The sequence below is a fragment of the Felis catus genome, chromosome E2 (genome assembly GCF_018350175.1).
Source record: "Felis catus isolate Fca126 chromosome E2, F.catus_Fca126_mat1.0, whole genome shotgun sequence".
Taxonomy (NCBI): domain Eukaryota; kingdom Metazoa; phylum Chordata; class Mammalia; order Carnivora; family Felidae; genus Felis; species Felis catus.
In genome coordinates, this window is record NC_058382.1 from 56,673,286 (window position 1) to 56,699,258 (window position 25,973).

At 47.1% G+C, this 25,973-nt stretch overlaps 1 protein-coding gene across 2 annotated transcripts in view; it reads left to right on the forward strand.

Annotated features, from left to right (window-relative positions):
• The window catches only part of CDH13 (cadherin 13), a 1,030,795-nt gene that overhangs the window by 773,104 nt on the left and 231,718 nt on the right, over positions 1-25,973 (forward strand). For both annotated transcript variants that reach the window (XM_003998309.5, XM_045046893.1), the window contains one exon: positions 9,835-10,013. In XM_003998309.5, coding sequence (XP_003998358.4) covers positions 9,835-10,013 — 179 coding nt within the window. The remainder of the gene's footprint in view (positions 1-9,834; positions 10,014-25,973) is intronic.

The following is a 25,973-nucleotide window of genomic DNA, read 5'->3' on the forward strand; positions in this document are numbered from 1 at the left end:
ATAATTAGCTAGGTGGCCTTCTCAGTCTTCATTTTGTTGCCTGTACAATGGGCTTACCAATATGACATGCCTCCCGTGGTCAGCATAGGATCAAACGTGAAACCTGCATCACATGATGTGATCTCATTGTGTCTCCACTGTCTCCTATGCTGCTGGGTCCTGGGACCACATGAGAGAACTTTCCTGTTCCTAAAGGGGGGTGGAAGGAAGAAGGGTGAACTTTCTATTGGGTGCGCCATCTTCTTAAGTTGTAATTTATCACCAGTGGACACATGGACAGCATTTAGTTCATGTCCTTGGGGAAAGAATTGGCCACTGGCAGGGCCAAAAGCTGAAAATGGGTGAATCATAACCTGTTTTGTTTGGCCTTCCTTGCCTCACTCAGTGATCTTTTATTTTTAAAATTTCGAACTGGTGTCCAACGCATAAACATTTCGATAGTTTACATGAAAATTCAAAACCCCATCTTTTCTTGGAAAACAAAGGGTCTAGCCTCTCCAGACGTGCATTTCAGAAATGTGTCAATCACCTTAAGCTAAAAGGCGGCTGCCCCTTGGGCAGGATGCAGACCCTCCAGTTTGCCACAGTCCACAGTGCTCCCAGTTGTCTTGAAATCATTCTGCTCATGTTAAGTTACCCATGTGGGCATTGGATGGACATTTGAGCTTCTCCCTCCTGGCCCAGTTCCCTGACCTCACTCTGGGAATAGGGTCAGAGAATCTCACTGTCAGGGCCGATGGGACCCAGCTGCTGTCAGAGGAAAGGCCACAGGTCATTGACATCCTCATCAAAACTGTCATTATCAAGAACGCTGTGGATCTGATGCACAGTACGATCATTATATGCAAAATATGAGAGGAATCAGTTCTGGCAAATGACAGTCCCTAGATAATAGGGGGAAGAGAGGGAAGCCCCCCCCCAAAGAAGCAACCAAGTGACAAAACTAAATCTCCCAGGCTTTGCCTTAGGTCTCTCCCCTTTCGTCCCCTGCTTCTGAGCACGGCTTTCTTTAATAGTCTCCACACCCAGAGCAGAGAGCCAACCTCTCTTTCCTACTCCACCTGCGAGCCCAGTGTTGGAGAGATAAGCAGAAAAACCTAAAGTGAATTATGAGGAGCAGATTCCATTTGGACACCCCCTCAAATGAAGATAAAGCGGGTATGAAATGCTAATGTAGGTCAATGGGAAAATAAGACATTATTTATGATTCATTACGTGGGTGACTTTTCAGGAGTACACGCACTGCAGAACGGGGGCTGCCTCTGCATGCCTATCAAATTGCTGTGGTTATCTTTTGTCCACTAATCGCTTGACAGTTTCCCTATTAGTCGCCACGTACGCAGAAACATTGACAAGACCAGAGGAAGCTGATTCACGCGTGCGTGCACTCAACAGAAGTCTCCAGGCTTGCCCGAGGGAAGAAAGGAGTTGTGTCCCTATGAGATTTTAATTAATCCCTGCTTCTGCAGATACTGAGCACGGGTCCTAGAGCTAGGAAGTGTCTGGGTCCCGCAAGGTTTCGCTCATCACCATCACACATAGCACTGGGCCCCCCCTGCCCCCAGAACTGAGCGGCAAATTGCGGCAGTCAATAAAAATAACAATAAAACTTAACATCTCTCGAGTATTTACCGTCGCCCGGGCATTGAACTTTATATCCGTTAATTTGTACATTCTCGGTGGGGACAATATCACCCCGAGGAGGAGAAAATTGGTGTTTGGGGGGACATTAAAAGTATTGGATATTGCAATGGTTTGCGACCCTCCAAAGGGGTCATAGTACCTGAATAGATATACAGTATATCCATGGCAGGCATGGCAGGTTGGGGGGGGGGGGAGGTCTAAGAAGATTCTGGAAGGGAGGGATAGTAATAATGAATTTTAAAAAAAGGTTGAGAAATACCGCATTAATACATTCGATGCCTACAAAGCCCATCACAGGAGATACTGTTTTGTAGATGAAGAAGTTGAAGAAGTGAAGGAATTTGTCCAACGAGGCCCGGCCAGTACGTGGGGAGGCCAGGAGTTAAAGCCACACTCGAGCCCTGCTCTGCTTTGAGTTTGCACACCTGCTTCGCTCACTCTTCACCGTTAAGAACTGTAGGAGAGAGCTGGTTGTGTCCCCTGCGTGGCGGGAAGCAGTCCCACAGCAGCGGGACAGAATGAGTCCAATGAATGGTCGGGGTCCGTGTGGCTCAAGGCTCGTTCGGCCACAGTTCGCACGTCTGTACTCTGGCAGTCATGTCCAGGAGATGCGTCTGTGTCTGAAAGCAAACTCGGCCTGGCAGCGACAAGCTCATTCTGGTTTGCCCGGGACCGTCCTGCAATGGTCCTCGGTCCCGGGGCAAAAGCTGGCAGCTTTGTTGGCATCCCACGTCTGCCATCGCTAGTTGGACGTGTGGAACCAGGGTGCCCAGGACACCTCCAAACTGAGGAGTCTCAAGAGGAGTATAATTTGTTTCAAATTAGCATCACCTCAACTACACATAGCCCCAGATGCTTCTATGCCCCCATCGCCTGGATGAGCAAGTTGGTGCACTAAATGTCTCAGGACTTTTCTCATGACGTGGGAATAAACACACGAGGAGTAAGTCAGGCAATCCAGCATCCGTGGTCACACCCTCTTTTTAAGCAGCCTTTGCCACACATCTCTTAGGACACTTAGTTACGGAGATTGGTGTCCGGGTGGCATCAGAACGCACTACCCACCTCCTCCTGTGAGGTTGAAGCTTTTTTTTTTTTTTTTTCCAACGTTTATTTATTTTTGGGACAGAGAGAGACAGAGCATGAACGGGGGAGGGGCAGAGAGAGAGGGAGACACAGAATCGGAAACAGGCTCCAGGCTCTGAGCCATCAGCCCAGAGCCTGACGCGGGGCTCGAACTCCTGGACCGCGAGATCGTGACCTGGCTGAAGTCGGACGCTTAACCGACTGCACCACCCAGGCGCCCCGAGGTTGAAGCTTTTTGACGATGTGCCGTTTTGTCACATGCAGGGGCTCACTTGGTGACATCTGCCATCCCTGGAAAGCAGGCAGTTGCCCCAGCTGGGCTCTCAGAAATCCCGGGCCAGTTACAGATCAGAATGTCCATGTCTCAATATACTTCTTGCTTATGAGACCGTGGTTTATAAAAAAGAAAAAAAAGGAGCCTGACCATTTTGGTCGGGTGAAGGAGACGTTTTGGGACGAGGTCAAAGAAATTTCAAGAACAGAATCATTTTGTTGCCTGTGGCACAGAGTGAGCCGTATTTTAGGGCCTCCCCACCCCATCTGAGGCTAGCTGGCCTTTCGTGGAGTTCGAAAGCAGCCCCTCACCACGCCTCACAGGTGTGGCTGCGCTTGAAGTCACAGGGAAGCAAAACTTCAAACACCAGCATGTAAGGTCCTAACACGAGGCGGCACTTTCTTTAATCAGAGACATGCGGCCAAGAGGAAGGGACTGTCTTGGACCAAGTCAAAACGATCATAATCGTTTATCAGCCTTTCATGTTGGCGGCCGTGTCCTTCCACCAAAGAAAATGACAGGCTGACTTGAGACTCTCAACTAGCAGCCTCTAATTCTTTTATTTGCTCTAGAGGGGCTGTTGCTAGTTCATCTGGGAGTGACAGGGTGATTATCATTTATTTTGCCACTCAGGAGAATATTATGATGGGGGAGAAGGCAGAAATGTGTTTCAGAGGACCCACACGGGTGTCTATCATATAATTATCTTCCCTCTGCCATCGTGAAGCGCACATAGACATGAGATACGCATGGATGCGGAAGCCTCTGGGCTGATGGAAATGAGTGGGCCCTTCTTCTGAGAGTCCAGGGTGTGGGCTCGGGCAAAGGGTAAGGCGCCTTTGCGCCAAAGGGTGCCCCCCATGGGCACCAGAGCTGCTATCCTGGTGCCTACCTGCTGAATCCAGTTCCAACGAGGGCCTCCAAGGGCCAAAAATATATCTACATATTCAGAGGTGGTAGTGAAGCGTGCCTGACTCTGAAAAATGTGCAGGAAATGTTGTCCACGCTTCTCAGTAACAAGTGCTTTATGGTTTATGGTCAGTGTGAAATAAGACAAGGCTTGAGTGAATTGCAAGAATGCGATTGTCATCAACATTGATAGAGGACCTCCTGCATGGAGACACTGAGCTTATGAAGATGAACAGAACACAGTCTGTCCCCTCCGAGAGCTCAAGTTTAGGACCAGGCGGCCCATCACATAAAGATGCTCTTAAAGCGAAGAGGCTCCATCAACAGAGCAGTTAGGGAAACGCTGAGAGTCTGTTCTCTCTTGGAGATTTATGATACACATTTGCTCACTAAAGACAGGAGGCTTCCTCCAGGATAGAAACTTGCGTAACTACGGTTATTGTGTGTTTCCCAAATCGGTTTCTCTGCTGAGCTCACGGAACCAGAGTTCCTTGGATACAGTTCAGGAAATGCTGGTTTATCCAGCCATGGACGAACTGGAAATATGAAAATCATGAGCCAGCCCCCAGGGGAGGGGCTAGCAAGAGCGGGGTGTTGGGCCCATTGGATGGACTGGGACTCAGGATAGAACCTTGATCCCAGAGGAAGATGAGAGTATCACAGCGTAGCCTACAGCACGTGTGTGTGAGTGTGTGTGTGTGTGTGTGTGTGTGAGCACACGTTCATGTGTATGTGTTCGTATAAAGCTGTGATCTTTGCAGCAGAAACCCATATCTGCAAACTAAGACCACAGACACGGTACAAGGGAGAGGGTGAGGCAGGGCAACTCAGAGACGATGGACAGCTGGGCTCACCGCAGCAGGTACCAGGTTCCGTGGACAGCTCTGTGGTCTGAGGCCATTGCCTACACCCCCATGATGGCTCAGAACCCTGAACAGGTTTGGTAAGAAAAGGCATCCTCCTCAAAACACTCAAAGGACTTGTACCGAGTCCTTTAATATGGTATCCCATGCGACCTTACAAAGACCAAAGAGGAAAGTGTTACTAATATCTTCTTGTTGCAATTGGGGAAACTGAGGCTTGGGTAGGGCTGAATCACTTGCCCATGTTCACACAGCAAAACTTGAACCTAAACGTCACCCAAGGTCATTTTCATCAATGCTACAAACGTGTTGATGCGACTTAGGACGTTATTCAGTCTCTATGGAGGTGAGCCGCAGACATTAATCCTGTTCTGTACCCACATCTGGGCTAGGACAAAGGCAGCACATAAGATCAAGTTCATTTGCTCCCGAACGATTCGTTAAAATAAAAAGCATTTCCTGGGTAAACTTGGGAACATTCCAGTATAACCTTGTGTTAGGTTATGAAATCTGTAACAATAACCACCAAAAAAGACATCATCAGTGAATTTCCTGGTGAAAATTGAAAGTCCATGAGCCTCGAGATCTTTTTTCCTTCCCCTCATCCTTTCAGTGGGAGCCGTGACACATGCAAGCCTCACGACTTCACTTTTAGACGTCATTTTGCTCGTTCATCTAGGACTTCGATTAAAAGCACATTAAATAGGGCAAAGACTCCATCAGTCAAGCATTCATTGGACATTAACAAAGTGCAAGGCACTGGGTCATACATACTTAACCAGAGACAATTTCCTGTGGAATTGATAGTGTTGAGGCCTCCTTCATGCCTCTGGCCACAAGGAACTCGCTTAGCACGTCCCTGGCGAGTTTATAGGCCTGAAAACTGCCTCTGATTTCTGAAGGGATCCTCATTAAAGTGTCTTGTCCTCCTAGACCAGCGAGGCAAATAAGTGTCACCCATCACACCAGTGTTCCTAGATAGAGAGTGGCTGCCTGGACCAGCAGGTTGAGAAAAGGCCCTGATTCCGTTGTGTGCTTCCATGAGAAACAAAGTTCCAGACTGTTTCCTAATATTTTCCAAAGACAAGGGGCAAGATAAGGTAGGGGCAGAAGCCAAGACATTTCTTTTTTTATATATACAATTTTTTAAATGTTTATTTATTTTTGAGAGAGGGCGTGAGCAGGGGAGGGGCAGACAGAGAGACAGACACAGAATCCGAAGCAGGCTCCAGGGTCTGAGCCATCAGCACAGAGCCCAGTGCAGGGCTCAAACCCACAAACCGTGAGATCATGACCTGAGCCGAAGTCAGACACTTAACCGACTGAGCCACCCAGGCGCCCCCAAGATTTCTCTCTTCTTGCCGTGGACCCTGAAGTTTGCCTTGGGACGATTTCACAAAGAAACAAAGAAGTGCAAAGAAACATGGTAGAGTAGAAAATGTGCCTGATGTATCTGGCCTAATGGCAACACTGAGACGGCTCTAGAAATCCATTCAACTTTAGGGTGATTGGATCCCCTCATTTGCCTGATCAATCAGACCTAATGGCTCATAATCTGATTCTGATTGTGGGGAAAAAGTAAAGTGCTTTGGATGGTTTGAGAAGCACTGTTATAGATGGAACAAGAATAACAGGATGGCAGCTGAGCCAGATGAATTTCATGTTTACTTTACGGTTCAATATTTCCCACATGTGAATACTTCTGGGAACTATTGGACGGTACTGCTTTCATCTGTTACCCGTTAGTTCACATTACCCACATTTTGTGGGTCCAGAAGGGGTCAGAATCCACAGGTGGGCCCTATATTCTTAGAAGAGTAAACTACAATGAAAAGATATAGTTTGGCAGGTCGCCCTGAGCCAAATACGATGGCTCACAATCGTCAAGACCCGCAGGTAAATGTACCTGATTCTGTTCTACCCCATGCTCCTATTGGGCTTGTGAAGTCAATACAGGGAAACCTCACTAAAGTGGAGCAGGGAGGCTGGCAAGGAAAAGGTTGGGAAGAGGAGTGCACCACTCCATATCAATTATAGGAGAATTGTCCAATAGAGACACAACAGAAGAATCATCAACAAGAAAAAATGATCAATTACAGGTCCCGACAAGGAAAGATGTACATTGCATCTAGTTCAAGAAATCGACCACCCCTACAACTCAACCAATGAGTAACTGTTATCACTTTGAACTCTTGCCTTTCTCCAGTGGACTTTCCTTCAATACAACCCCTCCCAACTTCTTCCTTCTTGATAAAATAACATCACTCTCCTTTGTTTGTTGGACTTGCCTATGGCTTTGCAGTAGTCTGCAGGTCCGGAATTGTAATTCTCTGCTATTCCTGAGTAACCCATTTTGCTAGTAGAATAACCAGTTGTTTTATTTTTTAGATTAGCAGTATTTATAATTATTCATAATTATGATCTTTTTAAGTTGACACTGAATCACAAAAGTAATACATTCTCCTTGTAAAAATGATCAAAACGTTATAGGTTGCACCAAAATCTTACCTCCTCATCACCTTCCTTAATCCCAATCCCCCTTGTATTTTCCCAGATTTAACTGCTGTTGGGGAGGAAAAGTTTTCCTCTGGCCTTCAAGATTCTTCTGGCTGGTCTAAGAATCAAATTGACATGAGATAGATAAACAGGAGAAAATGGAACAAAAGTTTAGCAACCTGTATACGTCCTACATACATGGGAGAGACACAGGCAAATGGCTGAAGCCATCACCTTAAATACCATCTTCAGCTAAAGATGGGGAGACGTAGGGGGAGAGGGGTGAGTTATGGGAGGTGACCAGGAAAAGTACAGTCAAGGAGGGTAGAGTTGTTATACGGGTTTAAGTCCCTGCCTTCTCCATTGATAAGAGTTTGTCAAGAGTTAGAGTCATCCTCTAAAGGTGTAACTTCTTGATTTTCAGAACTTCTCTTGTGACTGCAGCTTTTTAACAATAACCAGCTTAAAACGATCAATATGCCAAAGAGTCATATCTTGGGTGGCGAGATTTGCTCCCCTTCACCACCATGACCTGTGTGAAGTCCACTTTCGTAGACCTTCTATGCTTTTATGGACATAAACTGTATCTGCAAAATATGTATAAAGTTTTGTGGCAATTTCTATGTGCAAGCAGGTTCGCAAAAATGATACCATACTATGGGTAACATTCTTCAACGTGATAATTTCACATGGTACTCTTAGAGAGACTTCCATGTTAGAGCACATTAGACCTCCAACCTTTTTCTGCCCACTACAAATTTTTTCATAGTGTGGGGAATCCCATCATTTTAGCAAATCCTCTGTTGTTTGGACAGTGAGGTTGTTGGCAAATCTTTCACCATGATGGGTAATCCTGCAGTGAACATCCTGCAAGAACGCTTTGTCGACACATGCAAGTGTTTCTTTTTTTTTTTTTAAGTTTATTTTTTTTGAGAGAGAGAGAGAGAGAGAGAGAGAGCGCACGTGAGAGAGGGAGAGAGAGAATCCCAAGCAGGCTCCATACTTTTAGCGTGCAGCCTGACACAGGGCTCGATCCCACAAACTGTGAGATCGTGACCTGAGCCGAAATCAAGAATCAGACACTTAACCAAGTGAGCCACCCGGACGCCCCCTCCCATGCAAATATTTCTTGACAGTAGATGCCAAATGGGTACATATTTTTATTTATTTATTTATTTATTTATTTATTTATTTATTTATGTATTTATTTATTTATAATATGAAGTTTATTGTCAAATTTCTGCTCATCCCAACAGGTATCCTCCTCAATACCCATCACCCACCCTCCACTCCCTCCCACCCCCCATCAACCCTCAGTTCTCAGGTTTTAAGAGTCTCTTATGTTGTGGCTCCCTCCCTCTCTAACCTTTTTTTTTCCTTCCCTCCCCCACAGTCTTCTGTTAAGTTTCTCAGGATCCACATAAGAGTGAAAACGCATGGTATCTGTCTTTCTCTGCATGACGTATTTCACTTAGCATAACACTCTCCAGTTCCACCCACGTTGCTACAAAAGGCCAGATTTCATTCTTTCTCATTGCCACGTAGTATTCCATTGTGTGTATAAACCACAGGTTCTTTATCCATTCATCGGCTGATGGACATTTAGGCTCTTTCCATAATTTGGCTCTTGTTGAAAGTGCTGCTATCAACATTGGGGTCCAAGTGCCCCTATGCATCAGCACTCCTGTATCCCTTGGGTAAATTCCTAGTAGTGCTGTTGCTGGGTCATAGGGTAGATCTAACTAGTTGCTGCTCCAAAGTCCTCCAACGTGGCGAACACCAATTCTGCGTCTCAGCTGTGTATGAGCCAGCCCGGTGTCGCACATCCTTACCAACCTTTGCCATCGTCCTCCTCTATCCCTATGTTGTCTTCGTCTCTGAACCGCCTATGACAGTGTGGCTGTCATATAGTGGGGGGCTGAAATAACGTTTGGTCACGTTACCTTTAACCGGAACATCTTTTGCCACTGAGGACCCTCTCCGCATTGCTTACACCTACTCACTCCTTAGGCGCCTGCACTGGAACCTTTCCTGAACCCCGGGCTAGATGAAGTTGTTCTCTTATGTATTCATAATGCTGTCTCTCAATGCACTTGTGACGGTTCGCTATTTTTTTAATCTGCTGTCACTCTTACTGACCCCCGACCTGGTGGACACTAGAGAATGCCTTTCCTCACCTCTGTTTCCTCATCACCCAGCCCAGAGCCCCACATGTAATCGGCATTTAATAAGAGCTTTTAAAATAAAGGCCATTGTCATGCAACCACATTCACAATTGAACGAAAGCCTGTGAAAATAAACAGCATATCAGCAGAAGGAAAAATTAAGCTGTCAGTCTGCTGAACGGCAAAGATTTCTTTTCTTTATTTCAGGTCTTTTAATGTGACGAGGGAGAGTCAAAGAAAAGCAAAAACACAACATGGTTCTGGAAATGCTTTCCTTTTTAATTTGGAAAGTGACTGGTGCATCAGTCTCTGACGATTGCTGGGGAAGGGGGGTCTCTGCCCATCGCTGTCCCCCGAGTGACCGTCTCCTGCCCTTCTCCCCTGCCCCCCCCCTTAGGGACCACAGTGATGCGGATGACAGCCTTTGATGCCGATGACCCGGCCACAGATAATGCCCTTCTGCGGTACAATATCCGTCAGCAGACGCCTGACAAGCCGTCTCCAAACATGTTCTACATCGATCCTGAAAAAGGGGACATCGTCACCGTCGTGTCACCTGCGTTGCTGGACCGAGAGGTGAGCTGAAAGGCACACATCTTTTTTCATGAGAAGCAAACGCGGCTCTCACAGGGGCGATGGCGTACGGCTTCAGGCAAAGGCACTTTACGTGGAGAGGTGGAAATGAGGTGCTTACACGTGGTTGGTTGCGGGGGGGAGTCCGTAAAGGGAAATGAGATATCATATGAACCAAAACCACACACTCTAAAAGGCCACACACATCCTTGGAATTATTTGTATTCCTTCCACCCGATGCCTCGGTTTCCTCCTGAAGCACTTACTCATGAGTCCTCATAATGGGACTCTATCCTTACCCACCTTCCAGAGGAAGCGGATGGGACAGAGGAGGGAAGGGCAGGCAGGGAGGTAGGAGAGGGACAGAGAGGAGGGAGGTGGCTTTGCCCGAGATCACAGAGTCAGGTGGCTTGGCCTTCTCTTCTTTCCCAAACCCTCTGTCACCGTGTCTCCCCGGAACCCCTCTCTCCTGCTTCACCCTTAGGCTGTCGCTGGGAACCGTCACCCATCACGTAGGTCACATGTCACACACAGGCGACCCAGGGAACTCGGCCAGTCCACCCCTTTGCTCTTTGGTTTTACCTAGGCTGCTTTCAGGTTTTCACGTTAGTGGCCGTGTCAGAATATTTAGATTTCATTTTTATTTTTCAAAATTTCCAACTTCCAGCCTTCCTGAAAATCACAAATTCTGGAAGTTTCCACACGTGGACAGTCGGTTACATCAGACGTGGCAGTCAGATGGAGCTGGTGGTCTCAGTCCCGTGTATGTGGGGTGTGGGCTCCTGCCCAGCTCACGCCCCCCCCACATGTGTCCCCTGGTCCTGGCCCCCCCTCCTGAGTCACATGTCCCTCTGTAGCTCCCCACAGGCTCCCCTCAGTAGGAGAGACTCCTGGCCCGTCAAACACAGCATATTCAGCCAACTTAGGGACTCCCCTCTATCCCCACCGCCTCCACCCGCCCCAGATCTCCCATCCTGGAATTCTTTGTTGCCAACATGGCATCATCCCACAGACCTTCCACAAGCAGCACCTGCCCCACGGAAACTGCTGGGTTTTCGGAATGGGCTCTGTGCATTTCCTTGGGTCAGAAATGCCTTCTCTCCTTTCTGCTTTTCCACACTGTAGCTTCTGCCCAGAATCTGGGTTCGAGCCACTGTCTTTAAGTCAGTTAAGCATCCATCTTCGGCTCAGGTCGTGATCTCACGTTTGTGGGTTCCAGCCCCTCGAAGGGCTTTGCAGTGGCTGCATAGAGCCTGCTTGGGATTCTGTGGCTCCCTCTCTTTCTCTCCCTCCCCCACTCACACTCTGTGTGTGTCTCTCTGTCTCTCCCTCCCTCTCAAAAATAAATAAACATTAAAAAACAATTAAAAAAAAAAAGAATATCCCCCTCCTGGGGTGCCTGGGCGGCCTCAGTCACTGAAGCATATGACTCTTGATTTCAGCTCAGGTCATGATCTCACAGTTCATGGGTTCGAGCCCCATGTCAGGCTGTGCACTGATAGCTTGGAGCCTGCTTGGAATTCTCTCTCTCTCTTTCCCCCTCTCTCTGCCCCTCCCCTATTTGCTCACTCTCTACATACATACATACATACATACATACCCTAACTAACAAACTTAAAAAAAAAGAATACCCCTTCCTCTGGGTCTAGAGTACTGCCCAACACAGTAGCCACTAGTCCTGTGCAGTTATTTAAATTTTCATTTGCATTCATTGAAATGAAAATGTAAAAATGCGTCAGCCGGGACAGGTATGGAATCTTGTCACCGTCACAGAAAGTCCCGGTGGCCTCGACTGTAAACTTAACAGAGAGCAGATGCTGCGATCGTCTGCGTGTCTTAGCCCCACTGCTCCAAGCACAGTTGGAGCACTGCTAACAATCTTCATTATACGTCTTTTGCGGTACAGGCAAGAATGCGTTGGAAAGGAAGATTTTGCCCTTCGGGGGTGGGAATCAGTAGCTAGGAAGAGAACTTACTGGAAGGGAGGGAGAGGATGAGATCTCCATTGAAACTGTGGCTGTCACTTGGAAAATGTAATCGTTACTGGTTAAAAGTAGGAAAACGGTGGGGACAAGGAAGGTACGGAGTCCTTCTCCTTCGTCCTGTCTCCCTTCCCTTTCCAGCCCTCCATGTTTTTATGGCTGCTCGATTCGTTGTCTTCCTCAGAGGCAAGGAATGACTTTCCTTCTCTGTCTATTCCCTGCCCAGCATGCATGTGCACGCGCGTGTGGACACACACACTCACACACACACACACACACACACACACACACACACACACACACACACCAGCTTTCCCATAACCCCTAATTCTCCCAGACACTTGCAGATTTTTGCAAGGCATAGATGCAATGCAGTGGTTTCCGCAGCTCAGCGTCTGTTTTTACTGACAGAAAACGTGTTGTAAGTCTCTATTTATAAACCAAAGTGATAATATAGTGGATTCTTCCATCTTTAAGGTTTATCGGGGGGCCAGCTGTGTTTTAAGCTCATGATCTCTTCATTCGGGTTTTTGTCAACTTGCAATAAATACGCAATTATGGGAGGTGAATGAAGCGTTTCTAGCCACGATGCATAAACAGCTCCCCCCCCCCAGAAAGATAGACACAGTTTAACTGCAATTGGAAAATCAATGAAAATGAATGAAGAGTGTCACTTCTCTGTGAGGGTTTCCAGAGTTCACTGCTGACCCAGGCAACATCAGTGCAATCTGAAGGAATGAAACGTCCCCGAATGTAGGCAAGCCTTGACTATTCGCTGTTGCTGCGGTAAGCTTCTCTGCGGCAAGTTTGCTGAAAGGGTAAAACGTGACTCCGCGTTGCTCGTCTTTAAAGGGACAGGACTTGCACATGGCACTTGGAAGCTCACTGCGCCTTTCCTGGATCACGTGCCTACGACGGGCCCCTCCAGCAGGGCTGGAGAATTGTTTGTCATTATTTCTGGACAACTTCTGAGTAGGCATCCTGTCTCGGGTGTGGTTTTAAAGTCTACTGCTGGACCATCCGAGCAGAACATTTAAAACGTGTATGCACTGGGGCACCGGGGTGGCGCAGTCAGTTAAGCGTCCGACTCTTGATTTGGGCCCAGGTCGTGATCTCCCAGTTCCCAAGTTCGAGCCCCTCATCGGGCTTTGCACAGATCCTGCTTGGGATTCTTCCTCTCTCCCTGCCTTTCTCCCGCTTGTGTTCTCCCTGTCTCTCAAAATAAATAAATAGAAACTTTTTTTAAAAAATTAAAAAATATGGGGTGCCTGGGTGGCTGAGTTGGTTAAGCCTCCGACTTCGGCTCAAGTCATGATCTCGTGGTCCGTGAGTTCGAGCCCCGCGTCCGGTCTATGCCGACAGCTCAGAGCCTGGAGCCTGTTTCAGATTCTGTGTCTCCCTCTCTCTCTGACCCTCCCCCGTGCATGCTCTGTCTCTCTCTGTCTCAAAAATAAATAAACAGTAAAAAAATTAAAAAATAGAACATTTATGCACTATTCATTTTTAAGAAAATATTCCACTGGGACCCCTGCAATACAGTGAATGTAAACAAATGGGTCGGGGATTTCGAAAGCTGGGGCCCCTGAGACGATACAAATGGTTTGGTCCTGTTTGGGCCCCACCTGCTTGGGCTTAGAGGATCTGGAAGCCCGCTGGCTCTGGCATCATGAGCTCAGCTGATACGATGTAAATTTTCCCTTTGCTTTTCCATTTAGTACCTTTCCTTTACTGTGTACGGACCCAAGGAGGACCCTGGCAGGTGACGTAAGACTCCAGGGAGGCAGCGGGCACTGTTTTCTTTGAACCTGCCTTTCCCATATTTACTTTGTCCTGAAGCGTGTCGATGAGGACAGCCGAGGACGCCGATAAATTATCTTTAACGTCACCATCTCGGTCACTGCCTTTTCTTCCCACCACTGCTCCTCAGGATGTCTCCAGTGGGACCAGCTGAGGCAGGTGCCCTCACTGATCTGCCCCCATCCATACTCTGAGGAGGGAAGGGATTGTGCCCATCTTCCCTGACACATTCCCAGTCCTTAGCACATGACGGATGCCCAACAAATATTTACTGAGCAGTAAAGGGAAGGAAGGGCAGGAGGGAAGGGAAGCAGGCTCAGAGTGAGTAGCATCTCTCTGTGTGCAGACTGCTGTCTGGCAGGGTCCTTGCCTTTCATTTCCCACTGCATGTGGGGCCGTGTGGCCTCTGGACCCGCAGTGTATACACAGATCTGGGAGTGAGACCACCTGTCGCTCACTGGCTTTGGGTCAGGTGAAAATGCTAGAAGGAAGCTCACCTGCTGTCTCCATCTTCTGAGGCCCCATAACTGACCCCCTCCTTTTCCTCCTAACCGTGACAGGCAGCTGACTTGGCTTCCCATTCGGGCGGCCACCACTGCTGAATAGATGCCATTGGGCTTGGTGGGTTTGTTCCACTTGGTCCCCAAATGGTGACAAGTAGAGTCAACTGTGACAGAGTTTCTCAAAGTTTTCTGAGGAGCCTTAGAAATCTCAGTGCTCCAGGGTCACCTGGGCAGCTCAGTCAGTTGAGTGTCCGACTCCTGATTTCGGCTCAGGTCATGATCCCAGGGTCGTGGGATCGAGCCCCAGGTCTGGCTCTGTGCTGATGCCCACTTAAAACTCTTTCTCTTTCCCTTTGCCCCTCTCCCGACTCGCTTTCTCTAAAGTAAATAAAATAACTTAAAAAAAAATTTTTTTTAAAGAAAGAAATCACAGTGCTTCAGCAGAAGCCGAGAGCCATAAAATCAGAGTCTCAGGCGGTAGAACAGTCATCGGTAGTTTAAAAGAATAATCCCAGGTGATCCAAATGTGCGACAAGTTGAGGAGTCCCTGCCTTTGGAGACCATGTTTCAGTGTGGTTGCTGACCCTGTAATGTAAACTGAGCGTGTTTGTTTCCCTGGATGGCTGTAACAATGTACCACAAGCCAGGTGGCTTAAAATGACACACATTTCTTCTCTCACAGCTCTGGAGGCCAGAAGTCTCAAACCAGCGTGTTGGTGGGGCCAGGCTCCCTTTGAAGTCTCCAGGGGAGGATCCTCTCTTGCCTCTTCCAGCTTCTGGTGGTTCCCAGCCGTCTTTAGTGTTCCTGGGCTTGTAGACACACGCTTCCAACCTCAACCTTCGTCTTACATGCCCCCCTTCTGACTGTGTGCTTTCTCACGGTCTTGCCTCTGTGCATACGTGGGTCTTCTTATAAGACACCAGTCACGTTGGATTAGGACCTCCCTTAATGACCTCGTCTTTACTTGGTTGTATTTGCAAAGACCCTCCTTCCAAATAAGGCCATGTTCACAGGTACGAGGGGTTGGGACTTAGACGTATCTTTTCAAGGGACATAATTCAATCCGTAATGGTGAGTTAATTGGCCTCTCCTTGCCTTAGTTATTCATCAGTGGAGTGGGAATAATAGCACCTGTGCTAAATGAGTTGGTGAGGATCAAATGTGCTAAAACACATAAAGCGCATTGTCTATTCTCAATACAAGCTGCCGTAACTATCATTATTCATTGTCGTAGTAAATTGTAAACGTGGGTAGTGAGTTCCCCTTTGAGGGATGTCTTCAGACAGACTGCCCTTGGTAGGGTGTCATACAAGGGATTCAGTTCATCAGTAAAGGTTAGATCCTTGATGTGTTTTGTGCCCTTGAGCTGTAGTTATTGAAAACATTTATTGAATATCTTCAAGGTACAACGTGCCTTGCAGGATGCTGCCCGGGAGACTCACTCTCCTACCTGGCCAGCTGTGGGACCTTGGGCAAATCATTGACCCTCTCTGGGCCTATTTCCTCATCAGGAATGACTGTGATCATGACCTCTGCACACCACCTCTCTCACGGCTTCCAGATGTGCATCCCTTCCTCTAGTCTTGCAAACAGCGAACACAGTTTACATGTGTCACACCTCCTGTGGCTGCCGATCACCCAGGCTCCAGTTCCCTCAGCTCCTGCCGAGACCTTGACTATTGTTTCTACCCACATGTTGCCAGACTCTTTCCAAGTTGTGCCGGCCAGATTCGCTGTGTTCTGGGAGTCAGGCCTCTTCACCTTTCCTGATGCTGGGCCGGGTTCTGTGGCCATCCCTTAGATTCACAGCTGGATTGTGAGAGCAGGTGCCGTGACCACTTACTGGCCTTCTGTTTTCATAAGCTCAGCGTTAATAGACATCAAATTTTACTTGGAAAACTCGGTGCATTTTCCAGTGCAAGGTCCTCTGATTGCTTTTTCTGAAACCATATGGGAATATAAACTACCTGAAGAAGGAGATCTTGGATCTTTGTCCCATCTCTGTATTCTCACTGCCACATTTAAGAGCCAGATAAATAATAGGCACTCAGCAAAGATTTGTTGGATGGATGGGTTGATGGATGGATGGCCTGTGTTCCTTCAGTCTGTATGTATGAGTAAATAGTTTACAGATGATCTTAGAATTTCCTGCAAGATCTACCGCCCTAGCATGGGCATACAAACAGAGGAAATGATTTTGTTTTCGTTGAGAGCCTAGTCTCGCCCTTGTGTAATCATCTAGTAATCGAATCTACTCACTTCCGCCTACCTTGTGTCAGGACTGCACTAGGCTCTAAGAAATACCTTGGCCAGTGGGATGGGCGTGAGGATCTGTGTCTCTTGCTTAAATGTTAGGGGAAACGTTTAGAGAAAATAAGAGCCATATATCCTGCTAAACGAAATTGGGTTCATCTGGGGCACTGTTTTATTCTTTTCCATAACCACACTCAGCCCCTCGTTCTGACAGCTCTGTCTATGTTTTTAAACTATGTCTGGCTGCGCTACAAAATAAAATCAGATAAAGGTCCCTAACGTTTGATAAATGGTTTATTTAGTTGATCATCTTGGCTGGGAGACCGAAATTCACCAGCTGAAATCTGCCAACTTTTCTGAACACGGCCACAATTTGAAACCACTCAGAGTAGCTAATGGTCAGTTTGGGGGCTCTGTTTGTCTTTTTGGTTCCTTCCTTCTCCTCCTCCTCCTCCTCTTTTTTCTTTTTTTTTTAATGTTTTATTTATTTTTGAGATAGAGACAGAGCATGAGCAGGGGAGGGGCAGAGAGAGAGAGGGAGACACAGAATCCGAAGCAGGCTCCGAGCTGTCAACACAGAGCCGAATGAGGGGCTCAAAGTCACAAACCGCGAAATCACGACCTGAGCCGAAGTCAGACGCTTAACCAACTGAGTCACCCAGGCGCCCCTCTTTTTTTCTTTTTTTTAACAAATAGAGACATTTTCCTAAAGAGGCCCTTGAAATTCGATCTATCTTAACACTTGCATTGTGAGAGTATCATTAAGTCTTTTTAAGGGGTTTGAGCACTTTTCTATCTTTATTTGAATTCACCTTCGACTTAATATGTATTGTCCTCTAGATAATCTAAGGGAACTGGTAGCCTACCCGTAAGAATGTACATCCAGTAAGAGATATTAGGCCTGTGAATGTAATTTATTTTCTATTTTCAGCTGGTAAAGGACTTTCTGAAACTTTGTAACGCCCCCAATTTTTAGGCCAAATGGGAAAACAGAGAATTTCCTTCCTTCTTTCCATGGCAAGTGTCACGTAAGACTTATTTTTAGATTTATGTGCGTGTATTTGCTATGAGAGACTCAGGTATCCTTGATTATGTCAGGGAAAACTGACGAAGGTTAGAGGGAGCATCGTATGGAAAATGGTCAATGACATTGGACATGTGGCTGCGCATCTCAGGAGAACTCAGATGTGTTGGGTCCAGGTGATCCAAGTCAAAATATTGTCACGTAGGCCGCATCTCCAGAAACGTAGTAAAGAAGTCTGTGAAAATGACGCTATCGCGTCAACCTGCCCGAAAATAAAGGAATAATCCTAAGGGGTAGCATTTTCTTCCTTGCCTTGAACGAAAGAAAAAAATAGCCATCACACTCTCAGTAAAATAAATGTTTTCAGCCGGCTCTGATCTCATGCTAATACTTTTCTCATTATCATCATGTTTAAAACATTGGCAGTAATTATACACAATTCAATCACACTGTCAAGAATATTCTTTCTTTATTTCGGTGGGCGGGACCAGAATTATTCAGATAGCAGCATTCCTCCCCATTTCTGTGAGCTATTTACTCATAAATATTTTTGTTGGGATAATTTTCTCCAGTTTTTTTTTTTCTTATCACTTGCTGCTGAGAAAATGGGGAAGGGGAGTAGATGTAAATAAATTCTTATTATTTTTAAAATAACACATTATCCTTGCAAATGAAACACAGATGGTGAACCACCCTATGTGAATCACACTTGCTCTGTTGTGTCAGCAAATAAAGTGGAATGGGATGTTGACGAGGCATGATGCTAACTGAGCCCTGGGGTCTGAGATTCAGTCGCGAGCAGGCCGGCGTCCTGCTGATGGCATTGGGTTTGGAGACGGGGAGTCGGCGCCCTCCCTGGTGAACTTCTGCACTTGCCCGCTCTGGATCAGTTCTAGCAGGAGACTGTGGTGAGTCTCCACTCTTTTGGTGCCCCTAACCGTTTCCCCCATCCTCCGAGGTTGGCCCATCCAGCCATGAGAGCAAGGGCGGTCTCTAGTCACCTGGCTGAGTCATGGGTCAAGGGCACGGGAGCCGGCTTCAGACTCTATGAATTCGTAGACTACTCGTACCTCTTACCAGCTGTGAGAAGCTGGCAGGTCCGTTAGCCTCTCCAAACCTTGGTTCTTGATCTGCTACTCATGAGGATGATCGTAGTTTCCCCTCACAGGCTTATCAGGAAGATGAAGTTAGAGGGGCGCCTGGGTGTCTCAGTCGGTTAAGATCCAACTCGATCTCAGCTCATGTCTTGGTTCATGAGTTCGAACCCCATGCCTGGCTTTGTGCTGACAGTGCAAGGCCTGCTTGGGAGTCTCTCTCTCTCCCCCTCTCTCTGCTCCTTCCCCTCTTGCACTTTCTCTCTCTCTCTCTCTCTCTCTCTCTCTCTCTCTCTCTCTCTCTCACACTCACACACACACACACACACAGTAAATAAATAAACTTCTAAAAAAAAGGAAGATTAAATAAGATATGTCAAGCACTTAGCACCCTGTAAATGTCAGTGGATATTAGTCATTTTCATGATGGACAATGAGATTGAAGAAGAAGCATGGAGGTGGGATTTTCTTCCTCTGGCGGGGAGTCCGCTTACTTTCCGGCCACACGGCAGAGAATGGCAGCCTTATAAAGTTCCGTGAAACACCGACGTAATCCACCTACCGAAATCCAGACATGAATGTCGACGCATGTGTATCGAGCACCCATCAGAGTGTCTTGCTGAATCCATGATGGACTGCCAGATCCCAGGGACGCGGAGATCAAGCTGCCTGGTGATAAAGTAAAGCAGACCTACCAGCAGCAAACACACAGGGAGATGTGCTGTTTGAACTGAGCCTCAACGCATGGATGGAAAGCCGCAGCCAACGGGCTGAGGGAAGGGCATCCCGGGGATGGGAACAGCATAGGCAAAGGCTTGACACGTTCATACATGACTTGAAGAGAGGCAGGGAGCTGAGGGTGTCCTAGGGAGATACCGGATGAGGGCAGGGAGTTGGCACAAGATTGTAGAGGGCTTCGAATGTCATCCTAAGGATTATGGATGTGTCCTCACGTAAATGCAATGCCACCAACCGTATTTAAACATTAAACACTGCTCTGTTAAACGTGGTGCCCTCGGAGCTGTAACTCGGAGGGAAAGCTGGTGAGCGGGAGGGGAGACCATCAGTAAAGCAGATGCATTTTGGAGGCAGCTCAAGAATGCTTGGTAAATGATGAGTAGCTGATTCATGGATTTCTAGCCTTCTCAAGGGGAGAGACAAGGAGCTACCACTTGAACCTAAATTCCGCAGGTTGTTAATAAATGAATAAACACCAGCCTACTTCGTATCTCTGTTCTTGTGTGTCTTAGAGCATTAGACAATCAGTAGCTGCTCAGCACATATTGAATCAAGAGACACTTAGGTTTGTCATTAAGACAGATTCATCTTTTTGTGTTTGACGAATGTGTAATTCTCTAAGCTTTATCTTCTTCTGTGTCTCTTTTTTTTTATATGGTAAAAATAACTTAAAATGCAGGGTGATGATGAGTTTAGAGTGCTTCTGTTTTTCCATCATTTTAAATCTCTCCATCTTTATGTGAAGTACCCTAAAAACTGAAGAACTTTTTCTTTTTTGGGAAAAGTTCTTTTAGAGAATGTAGATTTCTCCTTATCAGCCAAGAACTATGATTAGCACAGAAAGGCACGTTTTACTTCACTGACACATTTTCTAGTTACCGTACTCAAATCACATCACTCTCAATCCCATCCCTGTTCACAGTCCCAGTTGGAGAGATACACCCCAGTTTTGGAAGAATGTCGAGTTAGGGGCGCCTGCATGGCTGAGTCAGTTGAGTGGCCAACTCTTGACGTCAGCTCAGGTCATGATCCCGGGGCTGTGGGATCGAGCCCCTCATTGGGGCTGGAGCCCGCTGGAGCTGGAGCCCGCTGAGGATTCTCTCTCTCTCCCTCTACCCCTCCCCTGCTTGCACGCACATTCTCTCTTCTCTCTTTCTCCCAAATTGAAAGGAAGGAAGGGAAGGAGGGACCCAGGAAGAAGGGAAAGTTGTTTCGTTCTATTGTGGCTTTGAACTGGTGGAGAAAACAGGAGGAGCTTTGCTCTTGCCATATTGAGACCCGTCGTTTAAGGGAAAAGGCATTGATGGAAAGTCTTTGGAAAGCAGCTCGTTCAAACCTGCTCTTACTGTGCCTGGCCCCTAGTCGGGACCTGAGTGGTTAGGGTGGCTATGTTCTGCTTCCGCTGCAAAGCATTTCCAGGGAAGGTGAGCGGGAGGCTTGGATTAAGGCAAGCTAGCGATAGAGCGTTTCAAGACACGATGGTGTCTCAAAAGGCCTGGGACCCACATTTCTTTCACTTGTGTTTTCAGGGAGACCTCTCATTTGCTGCACGTTTGCCATAGGATAAAAGCTTGTTGATAGCATAATTCAGAGTTCTGAAGGCATGGCCAGCTTTACTGGCTATATGGCATTAGGATGTCACATTCAACAATGAAGGAGCTTCAAACTATAGGAACACTCGCCAAGTTAGAGGTTGGAAACGTTCTCTTGAAGGGCCGGATGGTAAATACTGTAGGTTTTGGGGACCAAGAGGTAAGACTGAGAATATATGTAAGTACATCTATACCCATGTAAAATATAATCATTGAAAAATATAAAAAGCATTTTTGCTCACAAGCCACCAAAAAACAGACAGCTGGCTGACTTGGGCCCACAGGCCATCGTTGGCCAGCCCTGAGCTATTACACTGCCCGTGAAAATGGTCCAATTAGTAGTAACTTCAGCTACTCGTTGTTGAGTGTATTCGTGCATATGTATCCGAGGTCCGTTCTCAAAATACCAAATCACACTTACTAATCCGGGAGTGGGATCCTCGGGACGGGAACTAGGTCGTGAATGATGGGTCTGATTTCATTTTTCTTGGCCCAGCAGTCCCATTTCCCCGTGATTAAGAAACAGATCATTTCAGACACTTGTTAATTAATTCCAAACTGGAAATTTGGTTACGATAATTACAACAACTAGTTCAATGCAAAAATAGCAAAACAAGGGGCTCCTGGGTGGCTCAGTCGGCTGAGGGTCAGACTCTCGGTGTCACTTCAGGTCACGATCTCACTGCGCATGAGACTGAGCCCTGCGTCGGGCCCTGCTTGGGATTTTTTCTCAATTCCTCTTGCTCTGCCCCTCCCCCGCACTTGCTCTCTTTCTCTCTTTCTCAAAATAAGTAAATAAACTTAAAAGATAATGGTAAAGCAAAGTGCTGTCTAGACACAGACTAAACACTGGCTGAAACCACTTCCAGTGACCGTCTTTGTCACATCAGAGCCCAAGAGTAAGGAAGAGCACGATGGACGGGGAGCCCTTCTTTGAACTGAGCGGGTACAGAGTTGGGGACAGCTGATGTCACTGAGATGTGAGCCTATATCGGCCTCTCCCTAAAGCTCATACATTCCCCCCCCCCCGCCACTAGATGAATCAATAGTATTGATTATTTGGATGGTACCTTCACAGAGGAAATAGATTTTGAAATTCTTTTCAGCACAGGAAAGCAAACCACAGTGAAGTTTTGAAGTAACTTTTGTTTTGATTGGGCTGTGGGTCTTTGAGGCCCAGCAGGGGGCCTTCTGGTTCTGAGCTCAGGTGGCTCCTAGAAATTTGGTAGAAAGTAGCTCTGAGAAAAGGCTCTTTCCTGCCCTAGTGTGGACATACAAATCAGTCCAATTCGTTTGGTGGCTGTTTTGGAAATAAGAATCAGATGGATTTTAAAAATGCCTCTGGGGGCCCCTGGGGGACTCAGTCAGTTAAGCATTCTGACCCTTGATTTCATCTGAGGTCATGATGTCGTGGTTTGTGAATTTGAGCCCTGCATCAGGCTCTGTACTGGGGGCACAGAGCCTGCTCAGAATTCTCTCTCTATCTCTCTCTCTCTGCCCCTCCACCATTTGCACTCTCTCTCTCTCTCAAAATAAATAAATAAGCACTTTTTCAAAATGTCCCTATATGGGGCGCTTGGAGGCTCAGTCAGTTGAGCATCCGACTTCAGCTCAGGTCATGTTCTCACAGTTTGCGAGTTCGAGCCCCGCGTTGGGCTCTGTGCTGACAGCTCAGAGCCTGGAGCCTGCTTCGGATTCTGTGTCTCCTTTGCTCTCTTCCCCTCCCCCTCTCACACCCTGTGTCTCTCTCAAAAATAAATAAACAAAAAAAATTTATAAAAAATGCCCCTATATTCTTTGACACAGCAATTCACATAATCAAATATGTGTACACGCATTCACCCATGGAAGTTTCACTGGATCTTTATCTAAAGAACCAAGCTAAGTGTCAAACCACTGGATCTGTTCAATAAATTGTGCCATATTCCTACTCTGAGATTCCACTAAATCACGTAAAATGATGTGGCACAAGAATATATAATGATATGGAAAGATGTTCACCGTGTATTAACAAGCAGTTTGCAAAACACCACCTAAGCTGTGATTCTTTTTGTTGTTTTTATTCTTTGTTTTTGTTTATATATGTACATCGCCTTATTCTGCTCAGGCTGTTGTAACAAAACACCGTTGATTGGCAGAGGCTTAAACAATAGAAATTCATTTCTCATAGGTCTGGAGACTGATGGCTCCCTTCTCACTGTGTCTTCCCATGCAGGAAAGGAAACTCCCATAGCCTTCTTATAAGGATATTGGCCACATCATGAGTGTCCCACATTCCTGTCCTCATCCTCATCTAATTATCTTCCAAAGGCCCCACTTCCCAAGAGCACCCTGTTGGCGGTTAGGGCTCCCGTGTATGCATTTTAGCGGGACAGAAATAGTCAGTAACATAGGTCATCATGGTCTATGACATGAAAGCGTTTGTGTGAATGTGTTTGGACTCGTCCTTTTAGGATCTGAATTTTCTGAGAGTGCAGTGTCCGAGGTGACAGCCTCATATCTAGGCAGCCTGAGTTCAAATCCGAGCCCCGTGTCACTCCAGCGCTGTGATGCTGGGAACATTGGTAGCTTGAACAACTGGTAACCATAATTATGATTGCCATGTCATCAAATATTCTTCCACATCAAGGTTCACGCTTCCCAGAGGGCCCCATTGTAGGAAAGTAGCACAATACAGAGAGCAAAACCCTTTTGGTTTGATGGGTGCCTCAGTTTCTTCCTCTGCAAAATAGGAACCATAATGTGCCTCCCTCAAAGGGTTGTTGTAAGAATTAAAGGAATCAATACAAGCACAGGTGTGGGGGAGCTTTTGGGTTTTTCCGTATTTTCTAATTTGGGTGCAGTGGCCATGTACTGTCTCAGTAATGAAAATACAGTTCTGGTCTTCATCTTGAAAAGCAGTTACATCTTGGATCCTGAGGACAAGGGGATTCTGGGTTAGGATGCCACAGTGTGATGCATCAAGGGTCAGCAGGACTGTCACCTTCAACTTGAGACTGGTTTCTACCTGAGCCAGTTTTTAGGGAATTTTGTTTATTTTTGTTTAATTTTGTTAACGCTTACTCATTTTTGAGAGACACAGCACAAGCAGGGGAGGGGCAGAGAGAAAGAGAGAGACCCAGAATCCAAGGCAGGCTCCAGGCTCCGAGCTGTCAGCACAGAGCCCGATGCGGGGCTGGCACTCACGATCTGTGAGATCGTGACCTGAGCCGAAGTCGGACTCTTAACTGACTGAGCCACCCAGGCACCCCATGTTTATTTTTGTTAACGTTTATTTATTTAGTGAGAAAGAGTGTGTGTGTGTGCACGCGTGTGCCTGTGTGGGGATGAGGGCAGAGGGAGAAAGAGAGAGAATCCCGAGCAGGGTCCACACTCAGCATGGAGCCCGACGTGGGGCTCGATCTTCTGACCAGGGATCATGACCTGAGCCGAAATCAAGAGTTGGACGTTCAGCTGCCCGGACCACCCAGGCGCCCCCTACGTGAGCCAGTTTAATCAGTGACAAAGCAGTGAGGGTCACACTAGGCACCGCAGCCTCTGCTGATAATTGCTGTGATCACAAGAAACACATTTCAGACGTCAGAAAGGCATGTTCTTAAGGTAAATGTTGTCAACACTTCCACACTTGAAACAACAAACATTTCCATTTCCTTAAGCGACACGGCCACGGCGGTGGCCAGAACACGCGCTGATCAGCCGCTCACTTCTCCCGTCACCAGTTCCCGCCGGCAGCTTGCCGGACCTATCATGGTGCGCGCTTCTGTGTTTCCAAGACAGCCGTGGGAAGTGAGTGTTTTGTGACCTTTGCAAAGAACAGCTGTAGAAAGGGCCATTACGATTCAACGAACGGCATCTCTATTTATGGGGCCTCCAAAGCAGGAACCAAAATTAAACTCCTTTAGTCATTTCCTCGCCTGTGTCTTATGGACTGGTTTTGCACTCGTGTTTCTCCACGGAAGACTTCTTGGGCCCTAATTCCAGTTTTCTGTCTCCTGGGCTCTGGATTTCTGGGGTGGGGGAGAACCCATTCTCCATTCTTACACCTTCTTGGTGTTAGATTAGCTCGTGACACACGTGAGGGTGTGTGTGCCGCCCCACGCTGGACAGCTACCGTGCGCACAATGACAGCATCTGTGTTTCCAACCAGGCATTAAATGAGGGCCATATCACTCACAGGACTGACCATTTTATCACAGGGTAGCGGCGTTCCCCAGGGCTGGCAGGACTTGCCTGCTTCACGCACCGAGCCGTGGGACTGGACTTGACCCTAAAGCTTCTGCTTCGCTCTCCCAGGAGGCTGCTGAGAGAAAAGCATGGGCCATATTGAGGACGAAATCTTATCCGCTGAAGGACAGCCTTATCGTTCATAAAACTTACGCCAGGGGTTTCTTCTTTGCTCTTAGCCTCATCACACCTTTGGGAAACTCGACTCGGTTTCCCTAAGTTCTTCCATTAGAAAGGCAGTGAGGTGAGGGCCGCCCGGGTGGCTCAGTCGGTGAAGCATCCGACTCTTGCCTTTGGCTCAGTCATGATCTCATGGTTTCATGAGTTTGAGCCCCACTGTCAGCACAGAGCCTGCTTGGGTCTCTCGCTCGGTCTCTCTCTCTCTCTCTTTCTCTCTCTGCATCTCCCCTACTCATGCTGTCTCTACTGTCTCTCTCAAAAATTAATTAATTAATTAAAAAAAAAAAAAGGCTGTGAGGTGAAATGGCTCAGGGCTCCTATGTGAGAATTCTAGAGTCCTGAGGTGGAATCTGGGCTCTGCATCCTGTTAGCTGTGTCACCTTGGAAAAGTCACTTCCCCTCTCGCAGCTTCCATTTCTCCACCTAGAAAATGGAGTTCATAACATGACCTGTGGGTAGACAGAATAACGACCCCTAAAATATCCTCATCCTAATCCCCAGAGCTGTGGGGATTATCCTGTGAATAGGATACTTTACGGGGAAGAAGGAAGTTTGCAGGTGAGATTAAGTCAAGG